Source organism: Microcaecilia unicolor, chromosome 9 (genome assembly GCF_901765095.1).
Source record: "Microcaecilia unicolor chromosome 9, aMicUni1.1, whole genome shotgun sequence".
In the NCBI taxonomy this organism is placed as follows: Eukaryota; Metazoa; Chordata; class Amphibia; order Gymnophiona; family Siphonopidae; genus Microcaecilia; species Microcaecilia unicolor.
In genome coordinates, this window is record NC_044039.1 from 139,267,271 (window position 1) to 139,294,902 (window position 27,632).

General features: G+C 46.7%; 1 protein-coding gene across 1 annotated transcript in view; it reads right to left on the reverse strand.

The window, feature by feature from the left end:
* The window catches only part of TTBK2 (tau tubulin kinase 2), a 237,559-nt gene that overhangs the window by 169,165 nt on the left and 40,762 nt on the right, over positions 1 to 27,632 (reverse strand). Inside the window, 1 exon segment of the mRNA XM_030214295.1 lies at positions 17,811 to 17,958. Coding sequence (XP_030070155.1) covers positions 17,811 to 17,958 — 148 coding nt within the window.

The following is a 27,632-nucleotide window of genomic DNA, read 5'->3' on the forward strand; positions in this document are numbered from 1 at the left end:
GTCCACAGGAGCCTCTTTGTGCAAAAGAAATGCCTGGTACATCTGTACCACTAATTCAGGAGGAAATCCTTCCTCAACCACTGACAAAACGGAATTTTGAATGGCAGACAAAGGCAAAGCAGACAGAGGGGCCTGAGGCGCAGCAGACAGTGATCCATTCAAAATGGCGGCGTTTCTCACTGAAATCGGGACCGGGAGCGAGGGAGACGCGACCGCGATGGCGCTGACGAATTCCGGGTACCTGCACTCTGCTGCACTAAATTTTCTGCCGGGGTGCAGTACTTACAGACACCACTTGCACAGAGACCCCACCGATGACAGAAAACCGGCGGAGGTTTTCGGACATCGCTAACAACAGCTGATCAGAAAAGCCGCGAATTAAAGGAGCTGCTCTGCTTGTTCAAATAAAACAGACCAAACCAAACCACGGCACTGTTAAAAAAACAAAAACTGGAGGAGGAAGTGACGTCACGAGGCTGAATGGCCGCTTAATCCCGGAGCACCGTGCCTTCCTACCTTCTTTTCAGACCCATCCAACATTTGAATCCTCTCTATTGAAGTGACGGGGCTGCATCTGCCTAGTGATCGCTCCAACCCGACGAGATGAGCAAAAATAGCAATGCGCCGCTGCGGGAAAGTGAACGACTGACCAAGAGGCAAACAGAATGAGGCCTTGTCCGCCATTTGTCACCTAAATCGCGAAGTCAGTCGGAATCGGGCTCGGTTTCTTCCCGAGAAGAAGGCAATGTAGGCACTGACCTGGCCCCTGCGCAAGCTTCTCCAGAAGATCTGGTCAAGACCTTGGAGGCAATTCGAGCTGAGATTTTATCATCTACGGAGGAAATCCTTGAACATGTCGACGCTCTGAGTGCAGACCTGAGAGAACTTGGGGGCCAGGTGGAAGCCTTGGAGGAGAGGGCAGATGTACAAGGTGAGAAAACTGAAGAGCTAGACAGCCGTATTAATAAGCTCACTGAACAAACCGACAAACTTCAATATAAACTGGACGACCTCAAGAACTGGGGGCGTAGACAAAACCTCCGGTTCCGAGGAATCCCAGAAAATGGCGATCGCGAAGATGTCCAGACTGTAGTGCGCGCCATATGTGCTCAGCTGATGGTAGATGACTTCGACTCCACCGCAATGGGTATTGATAGAGCACACAGAGTGCTGGGAACAACGCGTGACAATAAGCCAAGAGACATTGTGGTGAGATTTACAAACTATACTTGTAAGGACCAAATTTGGCAGAAAGCTAGAAAAAATCCTGACCTGGAGTTTAAGGGGGAACATGTAGCGAGTGGAGAGAGTGAGTCGGAAGGAGAAATCCCAGACCTGAACAGTTGGGCTGAGTCTGGGAGATTTGAACATAGACATCAGAATAGAAGGGTCTGGAGAGGAAGGTGAAATGAGACTGAGAATGGAGAGTTGGTATTAAAGACTTGAAGAGATGGATGGTACAAGATGCTGTTGTGGACATTTGTGATTACATGAGTAATAAGAAGGTGGGATTGGTGGTGGGGGCATTTGGGGGTTGTGTTTAATTTTATTTTAGCTGGTGGTTTACATTTGGCCAGTGGAGTTTCTTCTTTCCAAATCCCAGGTGGTGTGTTACTGTACCACTTGGTGGGTGCTGTAAAGTGGGTATGGGGGGCATAGGGCGAGCTAAGGATTTGAAGTGGGGGGGAGGGTGGGAGAAGAGGGAGGGTTGGATACATGGTAGATGGGGAGTAGGGAAGGGGGGGTTAGATTTGGGTAACTGTCCTCCACCTATAATTTGGTTTGCATACAGAGTGGTAAATGAGTGATTTTAAGTTTCTTACCTACAATATAAAAGGGTTAAATTCCCCCTATAAAAAGACACGCGCTGTTGTGTGAACTGCAGCTGATCAAACCACATGTAATATTCCTGCAGGAAACTCTTTTTTTTTTTAAACATGAGGGCCTACTGTCATTTAAGCAATATCCAAAGGTGGTTTGTGCTTCAGATGTGCAGGGGGTTAAGAAAAGGGGGGTGGCTATAATGTTTCATAAAGATGTCCAAGTGCAGATTGTGCGCTCTAAAAAGGACAGAGAAGGCAGATTTCTGTTTTTGCAAGTGTTAATGGAACAGTAGGAGTACACACTGGCCAGTGTGTATGCTCCTAACGAGAGGCAGGAACGTTTTTTTTTTTGCGCCTGCGCAGGGAGCTGCAGGATTTTGCTAAGGGCAAAGTAATAATGGCAGGGGATTTTAATGCCACAATGCAACCTGCTCTGGACACATCTGATCCTCCAGCTCCGCTCGATTGTAAACTTTCCCATGCTTTGAAAGAGTGTGTGGATGAGCTGGGCTTGTATGATGCGTGGAGAATGGCCCATCCTAGAGGGAGGGATTATACCTTTTACTCCCAAGTGCATCTATCTTACTCCAGGCTGGATTACATTTTCCTAGATAAGACATTGTCTGAGGCTGGTGGCGATTCTTCTATAAGTCACATTAGTATATCAAACCATGCCGCGACCTGGTCTACTCTTACTTCTCTGACAGAGGAGACAAGAGAAAAAAAGATGGACCTTTAATAATCTTTTGTTGCAAGACCCGGACCTGGTGGCGGGCTTTCGTCCCCTTATGAAGGAATATTTTGACATCAATCTTGATTCAGGGCCCTCCCTGGGAACGGTATGGGATGCTTTTAAGGCAGTATCCAGAGGGTACTTTATAAAGTGTGCATCTAGGCAAGCCAGGGAGCATAAGCTGCGTCTGACCCAGTGCATGGATAAACTTGGGGCCTTGGAGGCTAGATATAGGGCTACGGGCTCTGTCTCTGACCTTCGAAGGTTGCAAGCAGTGAGATTGGAGATTGGTTCGTTGCATGAAGAGTCTGCATTTTGTGCAAGCGCGGATGAATCAGATCCAGTATACGTGTGCCAATAAGTCTGGTAGGCTATTGGCGGCTAAATTAAGGAAACTGAGGGCTAATCGCCATATCCTGAGGGTAAGGGATACCAAGGGGCAGGTGGTATGGAGTTCGGCACAGATCAGGAAATGCTTTGCCCACTACTACGAGACTCTATATAGGGAAGATGCTGCTGTACAGACTGAGGCAATAGATGACTATCTGGAGGCCAGGGGGTTGGCAATGTTGACAGATGTGCAGGAGGAGGAGCTTGAACGTCCAGTGCGGGTTGATGAGGTTATTAGGGTTATTAAAGCCTTACCGACAGGGAAAGTGCCTGGCCTGGATGGCTTCACTAATGAATTTTTTAAGGCATATGTGGTGGAACTAGCTCCTTACCCGACAATGATTATTAATTCTGTGAGAGAGGGAGCGCCTTTTCCGAAGACCATGATGGAAGCGTGGGTAGCTGTCATACCAAAACCGGGTAAAGACACTACAGAGTGTGCCTCGTACCGACCTATATCAATACTTAACACAGATGTAAAGATATTGGCGAAGGTACTCGCGAACCGGTTGGGAAAAGTTCTACCTAGTCTAGTTCACCCGGACCAAGAGGGCTTTGTAGCTAAAAGACAGGCTATGGATAACGTCAGGAGAACAACAGATCTTATATACGCAGCTCAGATGAAGGACAGACCACTAGTAGTGCTCGGGTTGGACGCAAAGACGGCGTTCGACCGGGTTCATTGGGGATACTTGGATAAGGTTTTACATAGGGCTGGGATAGGACAGCACTACAGGACTTGAATTCGGGCATTATACTCTGAGCCGCAGGCTTGTGTGAGAGTGAATGGAGGGAACTCTGAGGTCCATCGCCAGAGCAAACAGTAAAGGAGACAAGGGACACCCCTGCCTTGTTCCTCGCCCCAACTTAAACACCCAACTTAAGCCATTGGCGGCCGCTATTAGGGCAAATGGCGATATTGCTGGAGTAAGGGTGGGAGACCAGGAGTATAAAACTGCATTGTTTGCGGACGATGTCCTCTTAACCTTAACGAATCCTCTAACTTCTCTGCCTAACTTAATGAAAGTGATCAAGGACTATGCTAGTCTCAGGATATAAACTAAATGCTAGCAAATCTACTGGCTTAGCGCTCGGAGTTCTGCCACAGTTGCTGGAAGCACAAAAGCAGTCCTTTCCTTTTAAGTGGGAGGGTAGGTCACTAAGATATCTAGGGGTTCAGCTGTCTGGAAATCTGTCTGAGTTGTTTGCTATTAATTACCTGCCTCTTCGGAGGGAGATACAGAGAGATTTGGACAGATGGATGGACACGGGATTGTCCTGGTTCGGAAGGATTGCCGCGATCAAAATGAACATCCTGCCTCGGCTTCTGTACCTGTTTCAAGTGCTCCCTATAAAGGTGTCTAGATCTTTTCTGTCTGGTATGCAGGATAAGCTTATGCGATTTATATGGAATCAGAAACGGCCACTGTTGCCTCGTGCTTTACTCTACAAAAGTAGGAAAATGGGAGGGCTGGAGGTGCCAAATTTGTCTTGGTACTATAAAGCGGCACAGTCCAGAGCGGCGGTGGATCGGTTCAGGAGGGAGGATCATAAACTATGGGTTGACCTTGAACAAACCTTAGTGGGCTCTCGGAGGCTCGGACACCTAATGTGGATAGTGAATAAATATAGGGGGAGGGTAGATAGATTCCCTCCCATAGTCCAGGCCACCTTCCACTACTGGGACCTTATGTTTCCAACGAGGCAGCCTCTGGTCTCGGGTTTAGCGCAGATAGTAGACAATCCTTTGTTTGAGCCCGGGATAGGGAGCATCACATATGGCAAATGGGCAGACTTTGGACTCGATATGCTAGGGCAGTTGCATGTGGAAGAGACTATAGTTCCTTTTGAGACTTTTAGGGCTAACTACCACCTTAGGCTTGAGGGCCGTTATGCCTATTTACAGCTGTTGCACTATCTCAAAAGTCCTTCCTATATAGGCTGTTTGAGACGGGAGGTACATCAGCTAGAGGTGGTATATGTTGAATCCAATGATATGCGAGGTATGATATCCCGTTTGTATGAATATCAGACGACCTGTGCCAAATCGCCCCTCTTACATAGGATGCGATGGGAGCACGAGTTGCGCTTTACAATGCCAGAGTCAGGTTGGTTGGCTTTGGAGAAACAGATCCTGGGTTCATCTGGGGCGGTGGCCATGCAGGAAAGCGCTATAAAGGTCTTTTACCGATGGTACTTGACACCAGTGAGACTAAATCATATGTTTGCCCAGGTATCTAAATTTTGTTGGAGAAAGTGTGGAGGGGTGGGAACTGCTGGACACATCTGGTGGCTCTGCCCTAAGGCACAGGCCTACTGGAGGGGTGTGCAGGCGCGACTCCAGGTGTGGACAGGCAGGTCTGTACAGTGGCATCCTTTGATTTTTCTGCTGGGACAGCGGCCAGTGGGACTTAACGTCAGATCAGTGGTTCTTGGTACGAGCCTCTCTCAATGCAGCCAGAATAAATTTAGCCCAGCATTGGAAAATCACAGGTTGTACCGTCCATGGTGCACTGGATAACTAAAGTTAGACGTGTGTGTGAGATGGAGAAACTGACTGCTGGGAAAAGAAAAACATTGCCTAAATGGAAGAAAAATTGTGAACCCTTTTTGCAAAGATGCTCTGGATGAGAGGGCAATTATGGTGATTGTTTGGGAGGACAACGGGGTAGGATAGGGGGATGATGGAACTGGGGTGGGGTGCGGAGTGGATTTGGGGGGGGGACTTATGTAATAAAAATAAAAAAGTTGGAAGTATAATGGGTTACTGTTATAGCAATGGTGTGGTACATGAAGGTTTTGTTTCCTACCGATAGCATTCCATGTTTGCATTAATACGAGACTGATATAGTGAATTGCTTGGTTTTCAGCTGCTTACAATTTGTATTCCTTACCAATGTTCAATAAAGACTTCTTAAAAATAAAAAAACAGCAAACTGGAATCTTTTTTTTTTTTTTTATTAATCAGCTGCCTCTCCGCACCTCTAAACCTCTTCCCTTGAAGAGCTTGAGGAAATCAACAGGGAGGGAATAGGGGGAGGGACTCGGCCTCCAGAGTGTAACACCCCCGAGGCACTAAGAGACCCCCACGGGCCTCTGCCTCTAAGAACCAGGTTTTGGGTTTTTTTGTTTGTTTGTTTTTTTTTTAAAGATGCACAGGAATAAAGCACCTAAACCCAATAACCTTAAACACCAAGAGAAAAATATATGACAGAATAGAAAGAAAGGAATGAGACTGAAGGGCTCTCCACCTTCCACCTGCTGGAGACTGAGATTACTGGATCTTTTTCTAGCTGGCAAGGGCTCTTATTGGATTGCTAAAGTCACAGTTTTTTTCTCAGTCCCCACCTGCTGGAAGGCGTGCACAACCCATCAGTCACATTCTGGGCCGGTCCGGAGGGATGCTAAGGGATAAGCCAGTGCTTTGCTTTCAAGATTTTTCTTCTAGAGTTTCTCTTTTGAGAAAGGCCTACGCTCAGATATATGCAGAGTTACACAATCATCACATTCAGTTTGCTCTTTTATATCCAGCCCGTCTTAAAGTGTTTACTGAAGGTAGGCCGCAAATCTTTGAATCGGTAGAAAGGGCTAAAACTTTTCTTCAAAACCTTCTGTCTTCAAGCAATCAACCTTGAAACTAACTCTGCGGAGGATTGGTTCTTGTAGGCCTGTATCTGGATAAATATTGTTCTCTTTAGAATAAAATTTGGAGTGATCTTGTCATGTTCAGATGTCAGCTCTCCTGGGACTGGAACTTATTGCTTTAACTGTGGACCCAACAAGGCTGCACATTTGCCGACCAGATCAATCTGTGAAGTTATTCTACTAGTTTGGCATGTTATGAAAATACTGAACATCTCAAGAACACTTCCTTTTTTTTTTTCCTCACACTATGTGATGTCCTGCAATAGCGCTTTTGGCATTGGAACTCAAAGGTTGTGACTATCTGACAACACTGAGAATGTTGCTATGCTTAATTTCGAACCCTTTAAGGTCATGGATTCAGAGACCTAGGGCATAATGGTACACTTGTCATATCCCCCATTTTTCAACTTGAATTCTGTAGTAGCTTGGTGCTGACGGTTTGTCAATTTTTGCTGATATGGGGAATTAAGAGACTTACTGTTTCTATGTGTATCTGTGGAACTTTTGATTTACTATTATCGAAACATGAGTAGACATTTTCTCCGCTATATGATACCTTTCTGTTATACAGTACGCCTAATAATTTATTCTTATTTCCAGGTATAAATTAAGAAATTGCATAAGGCAGATATAATTTCTAGACTGTTTGAACACTAAAACTGGCTTTACCACCGGAGTGGTACAAAGGGAATGCAAGCCATTATGTTCCGTCTTCTTAAGATTATCTGACAGTTTTATAATATACATCACTTTTCTCTATGCATAATATCAAGCACAGTATTTGTTTTATGGGGAAAAATGAAGATACATACCTGTAGCAGGTATTCTCCAAGGACAGCAGGCTGAATATTCTCACTGATGGGTCGTGGTCCGCGACGGCCCAGGAGACCAGAACAAAAACTTCTAAAGCAAAAAGGAAGTCTCTAGAACGCTCCGTCAAGCGGGCCGAACGCACCACAAATGCGCAAACAGCTTCCCGCCCGCGACACGAGCGTGCTCTTACTCAGTTTAATAAAAAGCAAAATATAGAACTAGAACAACTCCAACGGGGAGGAGGGAGGGTTTGTGAGAATATTCAGCCTGCTGTCCTCGGAGAATACCTGCTACAGATATGTATCTTCATTTTCTCCGAGGACAAGCACTGATGGGGTATCCCTAGCCCCCAGGCTCACTCAAAACAAAGAACATTGGTCAATTGGGCCTCACAACGGCGAGGGCATAACACAGATTGACCTAAAAAGAAACACAACTGAGATTGCAGCCTGGAACAGAACAGAAATGGGCCTCGGAGGGTGGAGTTGGATTCTAAACCCCGAACAGATTCTGCAGCACCGACTGCCCAAACTGACTGTCATGTCGGGTATCCTGCTGAAGGCAGTAGTGAAATGTGAATGTGTGGACCGATGACCACGTTGCAGCCTTGCAAATCTCTTCAATGGAGGCTGACTTCAAGTCAGCCACTGACGCAGCCATCACTCTGACATTATGAGCCGTGACATAGCCCTCCAGAGTCAGCCCAGCTTGGGCGTAAGTGAAGGAAATGCAATCCACTAGCCAATTAGAGATGGTGCGTTTTCCGATGGCGACTCCCCTCCTGTTGGGGTCAAAAGGAACAAACAACTGGGAGGACTGTCTATAGGGCTCTGTCCGCTCTATGTAAAAGGCCAATGCTCTCTTAAAGTCCAAGGTGTGCAACTTGTCTTCACCAGGGCAGGTATGAGGATGGGGAAAGAATGTTGGCAAGACAATTGACTGGTTATGATGAAACTTGATATAAGGTGCATGCACTACCACGGCTTGGAGCTCACTGACTCTACGAGCTGAAGTAACAGTCACCAAGAAAATGACCTTTCAGGTCAAGTACTTCAGATGGCAAGAATTCAGTGGCTCAAAAGGAGCTTTCATCAGCTGGGTGAGAACGACATTGAGATCCCATGACACTGGTGGAGGTTGTGAGCTGGGTCTTCCTTCCACATGGCGGCCAGAGCTAATCCTGCTTAGCTTGGCTCACTGTTTCCCCGGTATGGGCTCCAAACCACCTCCTCGCTGCACTGCTTGTCCTGGTTTAACCGCTGCCCAGCTGACCTGCGCCCAGGGTCAGCTCACGACCGAGACACACAAAACTTCAGCAATCTTACAGTTCTTGAAAACCGCAGGTCTATTTTCTCAGCACCTTTTAATACAGTCTTAATCTTCAAGCAGTTTCCTCATCAACAATGCAAGAGTCAGTTCAGTTTTTTCACATTCAGCTTATTAACACAGTCCAATCTTAACTCTGAATATCACAAACAGCAAATCTTTGCCTTGCTCCCAATTGTAGCCTCCCCTCATCAGCACTATCTTCTACCCTTAGACAGTTTATGGGTTAGCTTCTTCCACCAGTGGCTTCCCCACTGGATTATTTTCTCCTCTCCAAGTATACACAGCTTGGGCCACACTCCCGCCACCAGAGCCTTTACCTTTCCTGAGGAAGTTTGAGCAAGCCCTCCAACCACTCCTCCTCCTCCTCCCTCTATATCCCATTCCATCTCCTCCTCCACCACCCTGGATTCCCCCAGCTGCTGCTCATTCCCTGGATCAGAACTCATTTCCCAATCATTCACCCCTCCCTCCAGTTCCTGAGAGTCCTGCTGATGCCCCAGTGGTTTCTGGGACTGGTAGTTTCTCTCCCTAACTAGTGTTTTCACTGGGGCTTTGACCACTAGAGGGCGAACCTTTTGTCTAGAAGGGATTAGTGAAGAAGAATCATTACATTTCAAAGGAAAACCTCTTCCCCGTCCCGGTCTCAGCATGACTGGAACTGTACTCTTTTCAGAGTCCTCACAAGGTTTAACAGGGGGCTTTGACAAAAGTAAACCTCTCATTAAGCAAACTACTAAAGGCTGTCCAGAGATAGGCTGACCTTCTACACGTTGATAAACACTAATTGCACTAAGGTGAACCCTTACGGAGTTGGTCTTGAGACCAGACTACTACTACTATTTAACATTTCTAAAGCGCTACCAGGTTTGCGCAGCGCTGTACAATTAACAAAGAAGGACAGTCCCTGCTCAAAGGAGCTTACAATCTAAAGGACAAAAAGTGCAGTCAATCAAGATTGAGGCAGTCTAGATTTCCTGGATAGAGGTACAATGGTTAGGTGCCGAAAGCGACATTGAAGAGGTGGGCTTTGAGCAAGGATTTGAAGATGGGTAGGGAGGGGGCTTGGCGTATGGGCTCAGGGAGTTTATTCCAAGCATAGGGTGAGGCGAGGCAGAAAGGTCTCTGATAAGTGTAGAAGATATTCAAGAAGGGACATTGTAGGACAAGAAAAGGCGAAGCTTCCTCCACCGACGTTGAGGGGGAAATCGACCCGGGTGGCGGCAGACGTCGGTACTGCAAGCGGCACATATGACACAGACCTCACCACAGGCGAAGGCCCAGATGCCGCCTTCGCAGTCGGTACAGAAGGCGCAAGCACCCCCGACACCGAGGCAGACTGGCGCAGCAACCCTTCCAGGAGCTCCGGAAGAAGGGCCCTGATGCGCTCGTCAAGAGCTTCCATCGATAAAGGCTGGGGGGACGGTGCAGGAGTCTGTGCCAGAATCTGAGGGGGCTCGAGAGCTGGTACCAGGCTGCCAGATGCCCTCCATACAAGAAGTGCCAATGCGTCGGTCGAGTGGTCCTTCTGGCGCAGACGCTTCTTGGGTGCTGACTCCTTCGGCTACCCGGAGCTCTCGGTACCATGCATGGAAGGAGATCGATTACTGTGCTTCTTAGCCTTCCCTCGACACCTGTCATTGAGACTCCTTGGTACCGAAGAGGAGGACGTGGAATCCTCACTCCTCCTCGGGGCCGGGTCCGACGAAGGTCGGTCCCGGGGGGCCTGCCTAGCAGAAGGCCTCGAAATAGGTGGAGACCCACTCGATGCCTCACTGCTCCCAGCGTGATGCGGTCGTTCGGCAGCCATTACCTGCGCTCTTGATGTCGATGCTGCCGACCTCGGTACCGATGTCGATGCCGACGTCTAAGGACCGGACCGGTCAGAAAAACGTTTCTCACGCTGGGCCTCCCGAGCCACTTGGGTCTGTTTCTTCATCAAAAGACACAGCTTACAGGCAGCTGGCCGAGCCCAAGGCACTGAAGACACCACGCTTGGGTGTTGGTACTAGAGATGGTCCAGTTGCAGTGGAGTACAACGCTTGAAGCCGCTGGGAGTCCTCGATGACATTGATGGAAAAACAGCAGCTGAGAAATTAAAAGGCTCGATGGTGCCAAATAAAAAGGCACAAAAAAAGGGGAAAAAGACCTGGCTGATCAGCCTAAAAGCGGCCGCAACGAAAAGGAAACTTGAAAAAAGTGACAAAAAAACTAATAAAATAAAGAAAAAAAGGTAAAATTATGTATAATCATACCTGATAATTTTCTTTCCATTAATCATAGCTGATCAATCCATAGACTGGTGGGTTGTGTCCATCTACCAGCAGGTGGAGATAGAGAGCAAACTTTTGCCTCCCTATATGTGGTCATGTGCTGCCGGAAACTCCTCAGTATGTCGATATCAAAGCTCCATCCGCAGGACTCAGCACTTAGAGAATTACACCCACGAAGAGACACTCTGCCCAGCTCACCACCGCCGAAACGGGGGAGGGGAATTAACCCAGCTCATCCCCACACAAGTGGGGGAGGGGAATCCGTCCAGCTCATCCCCGCGGAGCGGGGGAGGGACACCACACCCGCCGATGCGGGGGGATCTGGCTTATCCTGCAACCGCAACCGCGGGAGGAGCTGACTGACCCTAACACCGCCGAAGCGGGAGGGGTACAAAGCTGCCCTACAGCCGCACGAAGCGGGAGGGAGTGCCGGCAGAATTTATGTCTCAATCCAGCCCCGTAAAACGGAGGGGAGAGGAATGCAGCAGCTCACTGTAACACAAAGTCGTCTCAACTCTTGAAGAATCCAAGTGAAAGAAGAACTTGAACACGAAGTCCTCCTGAAGTAACTGAAGGCTAAACTTGAACCTAAAATTCAACCAGAATATAAACAGTACAGATATCTGGGAGGGGCTATGGATTGATCAGCTATGATTAATGGAAAGAAAATTATCAGGTATGATTATACATAATTTTACCTTCCATATCATCAAGCTGATCAATCCATAGACTTGTGGGATGTACCGAAGCAGTACTCACCCAGGGCGGGACATAGAAATCCCTGACCTCAACACTGAAGCTCCAAACCGGGCCTCCGCCCGTGCAGCCACAGTCAAACGGTAATGCTTGGAGAATGTATGAGCCGAAGCCCACGTTGCCGCCTTGCATATCTCTTCCAAGGAGACGGATCCGGCCTCTGCCATCGAGGCCGCCTGAGCTCTCGTGGAGTGAGCCTTCAGCTGGATAGGCGGCACCTTCCCCGCGGCCACATAAGCCGCTGCAATGGCTTCCTGGACCCATCTTGCCACTGTAGGCTTAGCAGCCTGCAGACCCTTACGAGGACCTGCAAACAGGACAAACAGATGATCCGATTTCCGGAAATCATTGGTCACTTCCAAGTATCTGATGATGACTCGTCTCACATCCAGATATTCAAGAGCGGAGTACTCCTCTGGGTAGTCCTCCCTACGAAAGGAAGGGAGACAGAGCTGCTGATTCACATGGAAGCGAGAACCAATCTTGGGCAGGAAGGAAGGCACTGTGCGAATAGTCACTCCTGCCTCAGTGCACTGCAGAAAAGGCTCTCGACATGAGAGCGCCTGGAGCTCGGACACTCTTCTGTCTGAAGTGATAGCCACCAAAAAGACTGCTTTCAACGTCAGGTCTTTCAGAGATGCCCTCGACAAGGGTTCCAAAGGCGGCTTCTGCAATGCTCTTAGCACCAGGTTGAGATTCCACGCAGGCACCACTGAGTGCAGAGGAGGGCGCAGGTGATTAACTCCCTTGAGAAAGCGCACCACATCTGGCTGCGAAGCCAGGGAAGCACCCTTCAGGCGGCCCCTGAAGCAAGCCAGAGCCGCTACCTGGACTTTAAGGGAACTGAGCGACAGGCCCTTCTCCAGACCTTCTTGCAGGAACGCCAACACTGAAGAAATTGGAGCAGTGAAGGGAGAAAGTGAGCCTGCTTCACACCATGCTGCAAAGATACGCCAAACCCTGGCGTAAGCAGTAGAAGTAGAGCGCTTCCTCGCTCTCAGCATAGTGGCGATGACCTTGTCTGAGAAGCCCTTCTTCCTCAGACGCTGCCGCTCAATAGCCAGGCCGTAAGACCAAAGGGAGAGGGATCCTCCATCACCACGGGACCCTGATGTAACAGGCCCTGCTCCACTGACAGCCGCAGAGGATCGTCGACTGAGAGCCTGAACAAGTCCGCATACCAGGGACGTCTGGGCCAATCCGGACCCACCAGGATTACCCTGCCGGGATGCTTTGCCACCCGGTCTAGCACCCTGCCCAACATGGGCCAGGGCGGGAACACATAGAGGAGCTCTTGTGTCGGCCACTGTTGGAGAAGAGCATCTACTCCCAGGGATCGAGGGTCCCGTCCTCTGCTGAAAAAGCGCGGCACTTGGCCATTGGCCGATGACGCCATCAGATCTAGGCTCGGCTGGCCCCAGTGCTTCGTGATGTCCAAGAACGCCTGAGCAGATAGTTGCCACTCTCCGGGCTCCAAGGTATGGCGACTGAGAAAGTCCGCCTTGACATTCATGACTCCGGCAATGTGGGCCGCTGAAAGCTGCTCCAGGTTCGCTTCCGCCCACTGGCAAAGACTCATAGCCTCCTTGGCTAGAGGGGCGCTCTGGTACCTCCCTGGCGGTTGATATAGGCCACAGCCGTGGCATTGTCCGACAGGACCCGTACAGGCTTCAACACGAGTACCGGGATGAACTCCAATAACACCAAGCGAATGGCTCTGAGTTCCAGGAGGTTAATAGACCACTTGCCTCTGCAGGAGACTAGAGCCCCTGCGCTGTCCTTCCCAAGCAGTGGGCTCCCCAGCCCATCAAAGAGGCGTCTGTCGTGACGACAATCCACTCCGGGGTCACCAGAGGCAATCCTGCAGACAACTTGTCTGTCTGCGTCCACCAGCTCAGCGCCTTGCGCACTGCTGGGTCCACGGGAAGGCGCACAGCATAATCCTCCGACATCGGAGTCCAGCGCAGCAGCAGAGATAGCTGTAGTGGTCTCATATGAGCCCTGGCCCAGGGCACTACTTCCATCGTGGCCGTCATAGAGCCCAACAGCTGCACGTAGTCCCAAGCCCGAATAGGAGAGGCTACTAGGAACTAGTCCACCTGAGCCTGAAGCTTGACAATCCGATTGTCTGGCAGGAACACTCTGCCCACTTGGGTGTCGAATCGAACTCCCAGATACACCAGGGACTGAGTCGGGCGCAGCTGGCTCTTCTTCCAGCTGATGATCCATCCCAGGGAGCTCAAAAGAGCAACTACCCGGTCCATAGCTTTGCCGCACTCTGCATAAGAGGGGGCTCGGATCAACCAGTCGTCCAGATAAGGATGGACTTGTACTCCTTCCTTTAGCAGGAAGGCCGCTATGACCCCCATTACTTTGGAAAAGGTCCGCGGAGCAGTAGCCAACCCGAAAGGGAGGGCTCTGAACTGGAAGTGTCGTCTCAGGACTGTAAAACGCAGAAAGCGTTGGAGAGGAGGCCAGATGGGAATATGCAGGTACGCTTCCTTGATGTCCAAGGAAGCCAAGAACTCTCCTGCCTTCACTGCCGCTATAACAGAGCGGAGAGTCTCCATGCGAAAGTGCCTCACTTTCCAGGCCCGATTGACCCCTTTGAGGTCGAGGATAGGCCGGACAGAACCTCCTTTCTTTGGAACCACAAAGTAAATGGAGTAACGTCCCTTGCCAATCTGATTTTTTGGCACCGGAACGACCGCACCCAGGCGGATCAGGTTGTCCAAGGTCTGCTGCACTACCACAGCTTGACCGGAGACTTGCAGGGAGAGAGTACAAACCCGTCTCTTAAGGGTTGGCAGAACTCTAGCTTGTAGCCGTCTCTGATGACTTCCAGCACCCACGCGTCTGAAGTTATAGTGGTCCACTCGCCCAGAAACGAGGACAGCCGTCCTCCAATCTGCACTGGGGCGTGGACCAAGGCCCCGTCATTGGGTACGAGACCCTGGGGGAGGACCGGAGGGAGCACCTCCGGGACGGCGGTCTCTGCGAAAGGAATGCTGCTTGGGGGAGAAATTCCTCTTGAAGGAAGAGGGGGCAGAGGAACCCGACTTGCCCGGGCGGTATGGAGGTATCGGGACGAGTACTAACCCGAGCCCTGACCTCTGGTAATTTCTTGCCCTTAGACGTGCCGAGATCGGTCACGATTTTGTCCAGCTCGACCCCAAACAGCAGCTTGCCTTTAAAAGGCAATCTAGCCAGGCGGGATTTAGAGGCATGGTCAGCAGACCAATGTTTCAGCCAAAGCCACCGCCGCGCAGAGACTGTCTGAGCCATGCCTTTAGCTGAGGCTCTCCAGACATCATACAGCAAGTCTGCCAAATAGGCTAAGCCCGATTCCAGGGCTGGCCAATCAGCCCTCAAGGAATGATCCGAGGGGGAAGCCCGCTGCACCATAGTCCGGCACGCCCTGGCCACATAGGAGCCGCAAACTGAGGCCTGCAAACTTAAAGCAGCTGCCTCCAAGGACGACCTTAAGGCCGCCTCCAATCTTCTGTCTTGGGCGTCCTTTAGGGCCGTGCCACCTTCCACCGGCAACGCCGTTTTCTTAGTCACCGCAGTGATTAAAGAATCCACGGTAGGCCCCAGAGAGGCCTCACGTTCACTCACAGCCAAAGGATAGAGGCGGGACATAGCCCTAGCCACTTTAAGGCTCGTTTCCGGGACATCCCATTGAGCCGCAATTAAGGTGTGCATGGCATCATGCACGTGGAAGGTTCTAGGCGGGCGCTTCGTCCCCAGCATAATGGCAGAGCCAACAGGGGCTGAGGGAGAGACGTCCTCCGGAGAGGAAATCTTCAAAGTGTCCATGGCCTGTAACAACAGGTTGGGCAAATCCTCTGGGCTAAAAAGCCGCGCTGCAGAGGGGTCATCCGCTCCATCCGAGCGGGGATCTATCTCCTCCAAGGAATCCGCAAAGGATCGTTGGGAGACCTCAGACACGCTGCCCTCATCTACATCGGAGGAGACAAAAGTCCTCCAAGGCCTGGAAATCAACCCGAGGGCATTTACCTCTGGGAACCTCAACCTCTTTATCAGAAGAGGGAGCAGGGGCAGCGTTTTGCATGAGGAAAGCCTGATGCAGCAGCAAAACAAACTCGGGGGAGAAACCCCCCAGACTGTGCACTTCCGCAGCCTGGGCAACAGCCCTAGACGCACTCTCAACCGGCGCTCGCAAGCGGGGGAGAGACATGCTGCGCATCCAAAATGGCGTCCGGCGCGAAACTCCGTGAAGGAGCCGCGCGGGAAGAACGGCGCTTAACTTTAGCCGCTTTTGTGCCGTCGCCCAAATTAAGGGCGTTCATGGCATTAATGTCTCCAACCTCAAGGGCGGCCCCGAAGAAGCCGTCCGAGCCGCGTGGCCGGCCAAGATGGCGGAGGCGAGGAGCAGGGGATGGGCGTTTATGGCGGGAAAAAACCGCCACGCCGGAGGAACGACCGGGACATTCATCGGTCACTAAACTATCACCCATCAAGGGCGAATCAGGTTGTAAAACCCCCGCATCCCCTCTAGAAGCGCTCCAGCGATCCGGGGAGCGACCCTTTGCGCCCTCGCCCTCCGACGCCATTGCCACGAGGAGAAGAATCGGGGAACCCCCTGCCCGCTATAAAAAGGTAAAATTACCTGCTTGCCGCTCCGAGCTGTAACGAACTGGTGTCCCAGTGAGTAGCTGCAATGAACGTTTAAAGAAACGTCGAATTAAACGCCTTTAAAGACGTTTAAAAAAATTTTATTTTTTTTTTTAAACGGAGCCAGCGGGAGGGGGGAGAAAAGGAGGGACCTGGCACCACCAGGTTTGCACTTGCTCAAAAGAGCCCTCAACCCCAGGCCTCAACAAAACCTAAGGATTAGGCTTGGAGGCCTAGCCAGAGCTGCTGCTGTGTGTGACCACCACCTGCTGAGATAGAGAACATACTGAGGAGTTTCCGGCAGCACATGACCACATATAGGGAGGCAAAAGTTTGCTCTCTATCTCCACCTGCTGGTAGATGGACACAACCCACCAGTCTATGGATTGATCAGCTTGATGATATGGAAACTACTTTTTTTTTTTTTTTAAAGACTAAAACTAGAAAAGGTAAAAGAAATAGAAACAAGAGGGTAGCGATAAACGCTGTAGCAGTCTCCTGGACCAAAACCTGAGCAGTGTGACTGCCAAGGCACGGACAAAAAGAAACTGAGGGCACGCTCGCGTTGCGGGCAGGAAGCCATTCATGCATGCGTGGTGCGTTTGGCCCGCACAACGGAGCGTTCTAGAGACTTCCTTTTTGCTTTAGAAGTTTTTGTTCCGGTCTCCTGGGCCGTCGTGGACGACGACCCATCAGTGAGAATATTCAGCCTGCTTGTCCTCTGAGAATAATATTTTATTGTATGGCATTTTTGCCATTTACCACCACCCTCTGTCAATGGTCAGACAACCAGTTTCTAATCCAGTTCACCGTTTTGGGCCCTAATTTCAGCTCAATCAGTTTGTTCACAAGCCTCTTGAGATAATCCATTTAAACTCCTTATCCACTGCTATCAGTGGTACTATCCGGATAGTGCCACTGAAAATCTTACAGACTACTACAGTACTATCAGGATAGTGCCAGGGCAACGCATGGGTAGAGCAAGTTATCTGCAAAGTGACAACATTCATATCATTATCCAGATAACTCATCAGGTAGCAGTTTGAATATCGTCACTATCCAGATAGTGGTAGCACTCTCCACTCTGCATATATGGTTCTGGATAATGGCACTGGATATCTATGAATAATTTAAATGCAGCAGTCTGCATCTAAAACAAAACACCAACTGCAGAGTTTGAATGTGGATCTGAAGAGTTCCTCAAGTTCTTACATATAGTATCATCGAATAATCATCTCAGTATGATCAGTTTTAAACTATCTTATACTAGGATCTCGGACTGGTAAAAATAGGAAAGTCACTGTCTTTATTGGGGGGGGGGGGGGGGGGGCAGAGAGAACAAACTGAGCTACTAGTCTAGAACAGAATACAGAACTATGGGTAAGGTAAGAAAAATGAAACCATATGAAATACCTTGGAGTTTCTTCAGCACAGCCACTTCCATTTTCAGGACTTGTTTTGGTTGTTGGGCAGATTCTACCTTCAGTGCAACATTTTCCCTGGTGAGCAAGTCTAAGGCATCGTAGATTTCTCCAAATCCTCCACCTCCTATTTTTCTTAACTATAAAATAAAGTGAATAGAGACAAGATAAAAAAAAGAATAAAATATTATTGACCTATGTAGACTAGTTACTGGTTAATTAGACAAAAAAAGGGAAAAATTCACACCACCACCCCTTATCTCTCCTCCACCCTAAAATATTAATCCTCTTCTACACCAAACCTTACCATACCCTCCCACCTACATTTAGTATCCATTTTTTGCCCATCCATTCTTTTCTTTTGATGTGATTGTGCAACTAGGAGCACTGTCTAGACAAGAAGGTAGGCAATGTTAACTTACGGAAAAGAAAACCTTTTCTGCAGATTCATACTTTTTCAATTATTTATTAATTTATTTTTTATTTACTTATTTAAATTTGCTATATCATCTTTGCTAACTAGCAGTTCAAAGCAGTGTATAACAACATTAAAAAACAAGAAGAAAAGGAACTACAATGTCGGATAGGAAAGGGATACCACAATCATGTACACAAAAATTGAGAGAGAGAGAGAAAAAAAGGATATAATTACCAAGAGGGAAGGGAAGGAGAGGGAAGAATAGAAAGGTACAGCCAGTCAGTCACAAAATGCCTAAATGCACTCAGCCAGAAGCAGAAGGGAAGGCCTGTTGGAAAAGCCAAGTCTTAGTCAATGATTTGAATTTTTTCAGAGATTATGAAGAAGAGGTAGGGAGTTCCACAGAACTGGAGTCGCAAAAAAGAAGGCCCGTCTCATGGAATCATAGAATGCATTTTTGGGACTGGGGAGAACAAGCTGGTAGCCATTTAAAGAGTGAAGGATAAGGGTTGTTAAGTAACATCTGCATACAGACAGCAAGAGATTCCAAAGGACTGAATAACTGTAGCAAGAAAGCTCCAGAACAGACTGAATAAGAGGGGACAGAATAGAGCCCTATGGGACACCACATATGTTAGAGTTCGGGGCGTGGATGCAGAGTATGTGGTAACAACTTGGAAAGAGCAACCAGAGAGGAAAGAAGTGAACCAGGAAATAACTGAACCTGATATTATTAAAGAAGACAGATGTGAAAGGAGGAAGGCGTGGTCACCTGATGAAAGCCACAGAAAGGTCAAGGGAAATAGCTAGGACAATTAAATATGAATGGATTTCACTGAGAAGAGCCGTGAGAACTGTTTCTGTGCTGTAGTGTTCCATGCTAGTATTCAGGATCCAATTTACTAAACACCCATACTCTCACATTTTGCCCCAAGCAGTATCTTGCCACAGCAATGTGCAGCATTACAGGATCCAGCACTGGCAGTGGAACACCAGCAGTCAGCTACAGGATACTAACTACCAGCCACAGCATATTCAGGGCAGTAGTGACAGTCAAGGACCAGCAAAACTGCAGTCAAAAAACATCCTTCTGACTCAGCCCAGGAAAGGAAACTAGGTAAGATGCAGGTATGTCTTTGCTACCACAGTGCATGGTGAGAAGTCGTCTCAGGTCAAATGCTGGTCAAGTCTATGCTGCTGTGTGATTCCTGTAGGCTAGATATTGCAGCTCATTGGGCTGGCAACAACCCACAGACCACATATTTGGTTGGTATCCTGTTTTAGAAGGCTTGCAGCACATCCCATTGCATTTGTGCAGGAGTTCCTGCTCGCCATCTCGGTTCTGATAACTATAAATTTGTTTTAGAATTTAAAGCAATCCAACTCCTGGAAAAAGTGGGTGGGTATCATGAGAACTTCAGAATACACCTGTTAAGGTAAGCAGGATAGAAAGTCCTTACAGACAAGAATCCCTAGCCACAGTTTGCCTATAATATAAAGAGAGAAAATGGGGAGAACAAATGCTAACAGTCACTAGCTTGTTTTGGTTTCCAACAGTCCTTTAGGTGGTTTTTAATGTTTTTACTTTGTGACAAATAAAACTGAAAAGAAAGATAAAAGGCCATAGGGGGAATGAGTGTTTTGATTTAGATTTAAGATTATATATAGTAACATACATACATAGTAGATGACGGCAGAAAAAGACCTGCACGGTCCATCCAGTCTGCCCAACAAGATAAACTCATATGTGCTATGATTGACTGACCAAACCTGACATTGCACTGGGACTCCTTCTCCAAGCATTGAGATTTAAACGTGTTTCTCCTTGGAGGTGGCCATAGGCATTGCCATGTCTCTAAAATTATGAGCCTTGATACTGTTCCCCACATTTAAGCCCAACTGAGAATAAGCAAAAGGAATGCAAATCTGTTAGTGTGTAATTAATCATGAATGACAGTCTCAGGTTTGTTGAGGTCTAAAGTAACCAAAAGCTCTGTAGACTTTCAAAGAGCTTTATTCTACTCCAGATAGGTTACAAAAGCTTTTTTACAATCCAATATATACAGCACACATATTCATAATCATGAGCATGTGGCCTGAGGAAAAAATGTTGGCAGAATAACTTATTAGCTAAGATGGAAGTCCATCATTTAAGGTGGAAGCACTTACCTTCCAGATCACAGTATGCCGGGGTTATGCTGCTTGAGTCTGTTCAAATGGGCTGAAAGGCTGCTTGGACTGGATTCCCCAAGCTCAAGTCAGCTTATTCTAAACCTAAAGCAAGTCAACAAGGTGCTGTTGGTCACAAACTTCCATTATCAAAAAGATGAGGTCAGTGATGGTGGTGGTGTGCCAGGGAGAGTTTTTAACATCACTAGACCCAACAAAGGCTTACCTGCTTATTCCTATTCAACAAGAACACCAGAATGTTCTCAGTGTTGAGGCTGCATTTTCAATTTCACATGCTGCTATTTGGGTTAGCCACAGCACCAAGAACATTTTCCAAGATGACTGTGATAGTGGCTGTCATTGTGCAAGGACAGGGATGTTGGTATATCCCTACTTGGATGACTAGATGATCCAAGTGAAGTCACACAAAAAAGCAAGGAAGGCATAGCTCAAATGGGTCAGTTCTTGCAGGAATTAGGATGCGTAGTCAACATAGCCAAAACAAGTTGGTTCTGTCCCAGGGGGTTAAAGTACTTGGGGGCACATGCTGATGTAGAAAAGCAAACTGTTTTGTCAGAGGAGACAGCCCACAAGCTGCAGTTGCAGATAAAGAACCTTCTCAAGAGGTCAAAGCCAAAAGGCCTGGGACTATCTTCAGGTCCTGGGATCTATGTCAACAACCTAGGAATTAGTTCTATTAGCCAGGCTCACATGTACCCATTACAAAAAGCCCTCTTATCCCAGTGATCCTCCCAGAAGCAGGAGCTGGAGATGCTTTTGCAGCCACTAGGACAGGTTGGTCCTTACTTTCCCCCGAGACAGTCACCTAATCATGCACAAGGCAAAAAAACACATAGTAAAATCTTTTGGGTATATTAGAAGCAAAAAGCCCGCAAAAGAATCAGTTGGATTGCTAGATGACCAAGGGGTAAAAAGGGTACTCAGGGCAGACAAGGCCATAGCAGAGAGATCAAATGAATTCTTTGTTCGGTCTTCACCGAGGAGGATGTGGGGGACATACTAGTGTCAGAAATGGTATTCAATGCTAATCAGTCAGAGAAACAAACAAACCTTCTTAAACCTGGAAGATATAATGGGGTAATTTAACAAACTGAAGAGTAGTAAATCACCTGGACCAGATAGTATACCATTCCAGAGTACTGATAGAACTGAAAATTAACTTGCAAAACTTTATTAGTAATATATAATTATCTTTAAAATCAAGCATTGTATCAAAAGATTGGAGGCTGACCAATGTAATGCAGATTTTTAAAAATGGTTCCAGAGATTATCTAGGAAATAACAGAATGGTGAGCCTGACATCAGTGCAGGGCAAAATACTAAAAACTATTATAAAGAACAAAATTACAAAGCATAAACAAAGGCATGGATTGATGAGACAAACCCAACGTGGATTTAGTCAAGGGAAATCTTGCCTCACCAATCTACCACATTTCTTTGAAGGGGTGCATAAACATGTGGATAAAAGTGAACTGGTCGATAATGTGTATCTGGATTTTCAAACGCATTTGACAAGTACCTCATGAATACTTCTGAGGAAATTAGAAAGTCATGGGATAGGAGGTAATGACCTATTATGGATTAAGAACTGGTTAAAAGATAGACAACAGAGAGTAGATTAAATGGTCAGTATTCTCAATGGAGAAGGGTAAATAATGGGGTTCCCCAGGGGTCTGTGCTGGGACTGCTGCTTTTTAACATATTCATAAATGATCTAGAGATGGGAATAACTAGTGAGGTAATTAAATTTGCTGATGACACAAAGTTATTCAAAGTTGTTAAACTGTAGGAGGATTGTGAAAAATTATGGGAATCCGAATAGCAGATGACATTTAATGTGAGTAAGTGCAAAGTGATAACTGTGGGAAAGATGAACCCAAATTATAGCTATGTGATACAAAGTTCCACATTAGGAATCACCGCCCAGAAAAGAATCTAGGTGTCATCACTGATGATATATTGAAAACTCTCTGCTCAGTGTGAAGTGGCGGCTAAGAAAGCAAATAAAATGTTAGGAATTATTAGGAAAGAAATGAAAAACAATGAAAATGTTAAAATGCCTTTGTATCGTTCCATGGTGCAACTGCAACTTGAATACTATGTGCAAAAGATACAGCAGAATTAGAAAAGGTGCAGAGAAGGGCAACAAAATGATAAAGGGAATGGAATGACTTCCCTATGAAGAAAGACTAAAGCTGCTAGGCTCTTCAGCTTGAAGAAGAGATGACAGAGGAGATATGATTGAGGGGCTATAAATACCAGTGGACTGGGAAGCACGTAGGATGGGAATCTCTGGTTTCCCTTTCCAAAATACTAGGACTGAGGGAGAATGCAATGAAGCTACTACATTTAAAACAAACTGGAGAACACATCTCTTCACTCAACATGTAATAAAACTCTGGAATTCATTGTTAGAGAATTTGGTATAAAAGCAGTTAGCTTAGCAAGTTTAAAAAAAAGGATTGGATAATTTCCTAAAAGAAAACTCCATAAGCCATATTAAGATGGACTTGGGAAATCCATTGCTTACTTCTAGGATATGCAAACATAAAATCTGTTTTTACTCTTTTGGATCTGCCCTGTATTTGTGACCTGGATTGGCCACTGTCAGAAACAGGCTACATCTGTCCCCAGTATGGCAACACTTATGTTCTTAAGGAACGAGTCTGAAACCAACAAGCTGCATCATGGTGATGACAGATGCCAGCTTCTCTGGTTGAAGAGCTCACTGCCTGGATGAAGCAGCTCAAGGCCACTGGACGATAAATTAAATGTTTAACTAGCTGGAGATGAGAGCCATGCAGCTAGCCCTGAAAGCCTTTCTATATTTAGTGCAGAACAAGGCAGGACAGATTGTCAGGCAATAAGATGACAGTAGCCTATGTCAATTATCAGGATTGCACCGGGACTGAACTGGCAGCAGAGGAAGTGTGTGCGCTAACCGCTTGGCAAGAGAAGTATCGCTTAGACCTGTCAGCAATGACTAGACAATGCGAACTGGATTTTCTTAGTAAGAATACCCTGGGACCCAAGAGTAGGAATCCGACAGACAAGACTTTAATTGCATCGTTCGGAGACTGTGAAGGCCAGTCATGGACATCATGGCAACAGACAAAAATGTAAAGGCTCCAAGACTTTTCAGTCAAAGGAAGGAGCAACTGTCAGAGGGAATAGACACTAATTCAACCATTGGCCAGCTTCAGCCTGTTTTACATATTCCTTCTGTAGCCTTTGTTAGGCTAGATTTTCAGAAAGTTGAGAGCTACTGGGAGCTTGCCATGCTAGTGGGACCAGATTCACTGAGGCGACCAGTGGTACAGAGATTTTCAGGAGGATCAAAGTGGAGGATTTATTGGTGTTATCAGGGGTAACTGGGTTCCTGATACAGATGCAGAACATGTCTCCATTTTGTCTTGACAAAAAAAAAAAAAAACAGAACCAAGGGCCTTAAAAGAGGGATACTAGTTCTTTAATTATAACTTTGAAAAAACAGTCATTGAAGAAAGACCCGACATGGGCCGTGTTTTCGGTGCTCCGCACCTGCGTCAGGGGTCACGATGATGACGGGGAAATTTTTGTAGAGTAACTCGAAACAGCTGGTAGTTGTCAGATTGTCTACAATATATAGTCTCACATATCATACGATATAGAGCTCATGCTCACTTTCTGTATGGTGTCAGGTCTTTCTCCAATGACTGTTTTTTAACAAACTTATAATAAAAAACTGTGTCCCTCTTTTTAAAGCCTTGGTGCTGGTTGTTGTTTTTTGTTATTTTTTTTTACTTTTGCTTATACTTTGTTCCCTCTCTTTGCTATTCCATTTTGTCTTGAGGATGGCTCTTGAGAGGGCTACATTAAGGAAGAGATCCCTATGAAGACCAGTGATTCCACCATGGGACCTGAATTTAGTGCTCTCTCTTTTGGCACAGGTGCCTTTTAAAACTAAGGAAGCATAATTGAAAGACACTACATTAAGTCTGTATTTTCTTGTGGCCATCTGTTTCAAATAGAAAGATTTCAGAATTGCAAACTCTGTCATGCCGAGAGCTCTTCCTGTTTATTTCGCAAGGATAACGTGGCGATACGATCAGTCCCTTTCTTTCTATGGTGTGTCAATGTCATATTAAAAATCAATATCCCCTTTTGGTTTTTCAAGAGTTGGAAGACCGAGGAGAGGAGGTGAGGATTCAGTATAGGTTGGACAATGCACAGAACGTTACACTAGTATCTAAAGAGGACTGTTCAGCTGCTTCTGTGTTCAGAGGAGCTACCTTAGTAAGGTGTTGCTACAATCTCAGTTGGATCAAAGAGGCTACAGCATCAGCATACACCACGTGGGGGTTACCCCTACCTTCTGTCCTAAAAGCACATTCTGAAAACACTGCCCTGCTGGGAATGTACAGGCAAGCCTCCAAAAATCCAGGGAGGTCAGAAACTAACAATGGATAGAGATTTTTAACATCTTTATCCAAAAGCACGAACCCTGAGACAGGTATTGACCCCTTTTAGGTAAATAATGAGCCAAACGGAACTACTTTTCTTTGGACCATGAAAAACGATGAGAAGTGAGGACTTCCAGAGCAGGACAAATCTTCACTGGTAAGTTATTTGCTGGGAGGAAATTGCTTTAAACTGGGAAAAATACATTTAGAGTTAAATAGGTTATCTCGGTGTCTTTATTTTTAAAGTTAGTTTACTTAGAGGCATATTTTCAAAGCACTTAGCCTTCCAAAGTTCCATAGAACCTATGGAACTTTGGAAGGCTAAGTGCTTTGAAAATATGCCTCTAAGTTAGGAAAGGCAGTTTAAGGAATTTAGGGCTTTCTTTGTCTAGCATTTAAAATCGCTATTAAAGTTTCACAGGCCTAGCATTAAGGGACTATTCTAGAGTTCACAATAGCATCAGTGTAGAGAAGAACTGATAATCACACGGACACCCCAGTTGAGATTTAACTTAGTTTTGCAGCACAGCTTAGTTTCCATAGTATAAATACCCTTTCCCCTATAGTTTTAACAACTTTCTGCCACAGCCTACAACATGATAGCCTCTAGAAGGCACAGGCAGGGCCTAGTTTACTCTTATTTATATAGTCCAGTTATTCTAATTAGGATAACAAGAAAGGAGTCCTTCTTAGAGAGTTTAATTAAATTTCATTATTTTCTAAGAGGCAAACACTAAATAACTCACGCAATATACCATATAAGCTATATTAGACTAATAACCTTAATATCTTAGAAAGTTTAAAATTATTGAAAAATTCAAAAAGTACTAAGATGAAGACAGCAGTCCAGCAGTAAGAGAGGTGCTATCGAGTCTTTTGCACCGAGTGTCACATGTATGATTATCTTCCCAGTTGGTGAGAGGTTATATATGTGTGCCCGATGCCAAAGAGCTCTTAGCTCTCAGAAGAACAGGGTCCGTTCTCTTGAGGCTAGAGTAGCAGACTTAGAGGAGATGAGGGAGACAGAGGTACATAGAGGAGACCTTACAGGGACAATGTAGAGAAGTCCCACCTCCAGTCTGGCAGCCCCTGCACTGCCTTGGAGGAGGGAGGTCTCCTAGTAGAAGAGCAGCACTCTGGTGAAGTAGGAAGTATTCCTGTATCCAGGACCTGCCCACCAGGGGATGCACTATCCTCTCGCACCAATGATATGTCTTCAAAAAATTCTGTCCAGGCGGGAAGGGTTAGGACAGCTGTTGTAGTTGGTGATTCGATCATTAGACATGAAAATAGCTGGGTGGCTCATGAACATGAGGATCGCCTGGTCACCTTGTCTGCCTGTGCGAAGGTGGTGGACAATCACGCATCATCTAGACAAGATCTTAGATAGTGTTGGCTGTCTTGGTACATGTGAGTACCATGATATAGGAAAATGTGGGAGGGATGCTCTAGAAGTCAATTTAGGCTCTTAGATAGAAAGCTGAAGTCCAGATCCTCCAGGGTAACATTTTCAGAAATGCTCCCTGTTCCACGTGCAGGCAGAGCTCTGAAGTCTCAAAGCATGGTTGAGATGATGATGCAGGGATGAGGGATTTAGATTGGTTAGGAACTGGGCAATATTCTGGGAAAGGGGGAGACTGTTCTGAAAGGATGGGCTCTACCTAACCGGGATGGAACCAGTCCTGCTGGTGCTAAATTTTAACAAGGAGATAGAGTAGCTTTTAAACTAGAATTGGGGAGGGGGTGGGAAGCAGACAGTCACATGGGAGTGCACGATTTGGTGTGCAGCGTCCTTGAAGGATACTATTAAAAAAAAAAAAAAAGGACATTTAGGGAATTCCAGTAGAGAGGTTTCAACAATGCTAAAAGTAAGCTAGGTGTGCTTAATGAGAGAGAAGGATAAACGATGCACATTATCACCGTCAATTTCTAAGCAGCTTATATATCCAAGCAAAAAACACAATTTGAAGTGCCTGTATACAAATGCTAGAAGCCTAAAAAAAATAATTTGGAACAATTAAGAGTATATAGAACTAAATGATGAGGTAAACATAATAGGCATCTCCAGAGACTTGGTAGAAAGAGGACAATCAGTGGGACACTGTGTTAGCAGGGTACAAATTGTATCGCAATGTTAGAAAGGATCAAATTGAAGGGGGGGGAGGTTGTGTTATATATTAAAGAGAGAATTGAGTCAAATAAACATTCCACACAAAACAGATAGCAGCATGGGGAATCATTATGGATAGAAATTCCACGTGTGAAGGGAAAGCGAAGATACATACCGGTAGCAGTGTTCTCCGAGGACAGCAGGCTGACTGTTCTCACTGATGGGTTGATGTTCCACGGTGGCCCAGGATGGCAATTTTCACAGCAAAAACAAAGTTTTTGCCAGAGCCTTCTAGCGCAGGACACGCGCACCGCACATGCGCAGCAGTCTTCCCGCCCATCGCGCAAGAGTCCCCACTCAGTGATATGAAAAGCAATAAACCAAGGAGAACAACAACTCCAAAGGGGATGTGGGCGGGTTTGTGAGATCAGCCTACTTCCTCGGAGAACACCTGCTACAGGTATGTTCTTCACTTTCTCTGAGGACAAGCAGGCTGCTTGTTCTCACTGATGGGGTATCCCTAGAACCCAGGCTCACTCAAAACAACAAAGAAGGTCAATTGGGCCTCACAACGGCGAAGACATAACTGAGATTGACCTAAAACCAGAAACATCTGAGAGTGCAGCCTGGAACGGAATAAAAATGGGCCTAGGG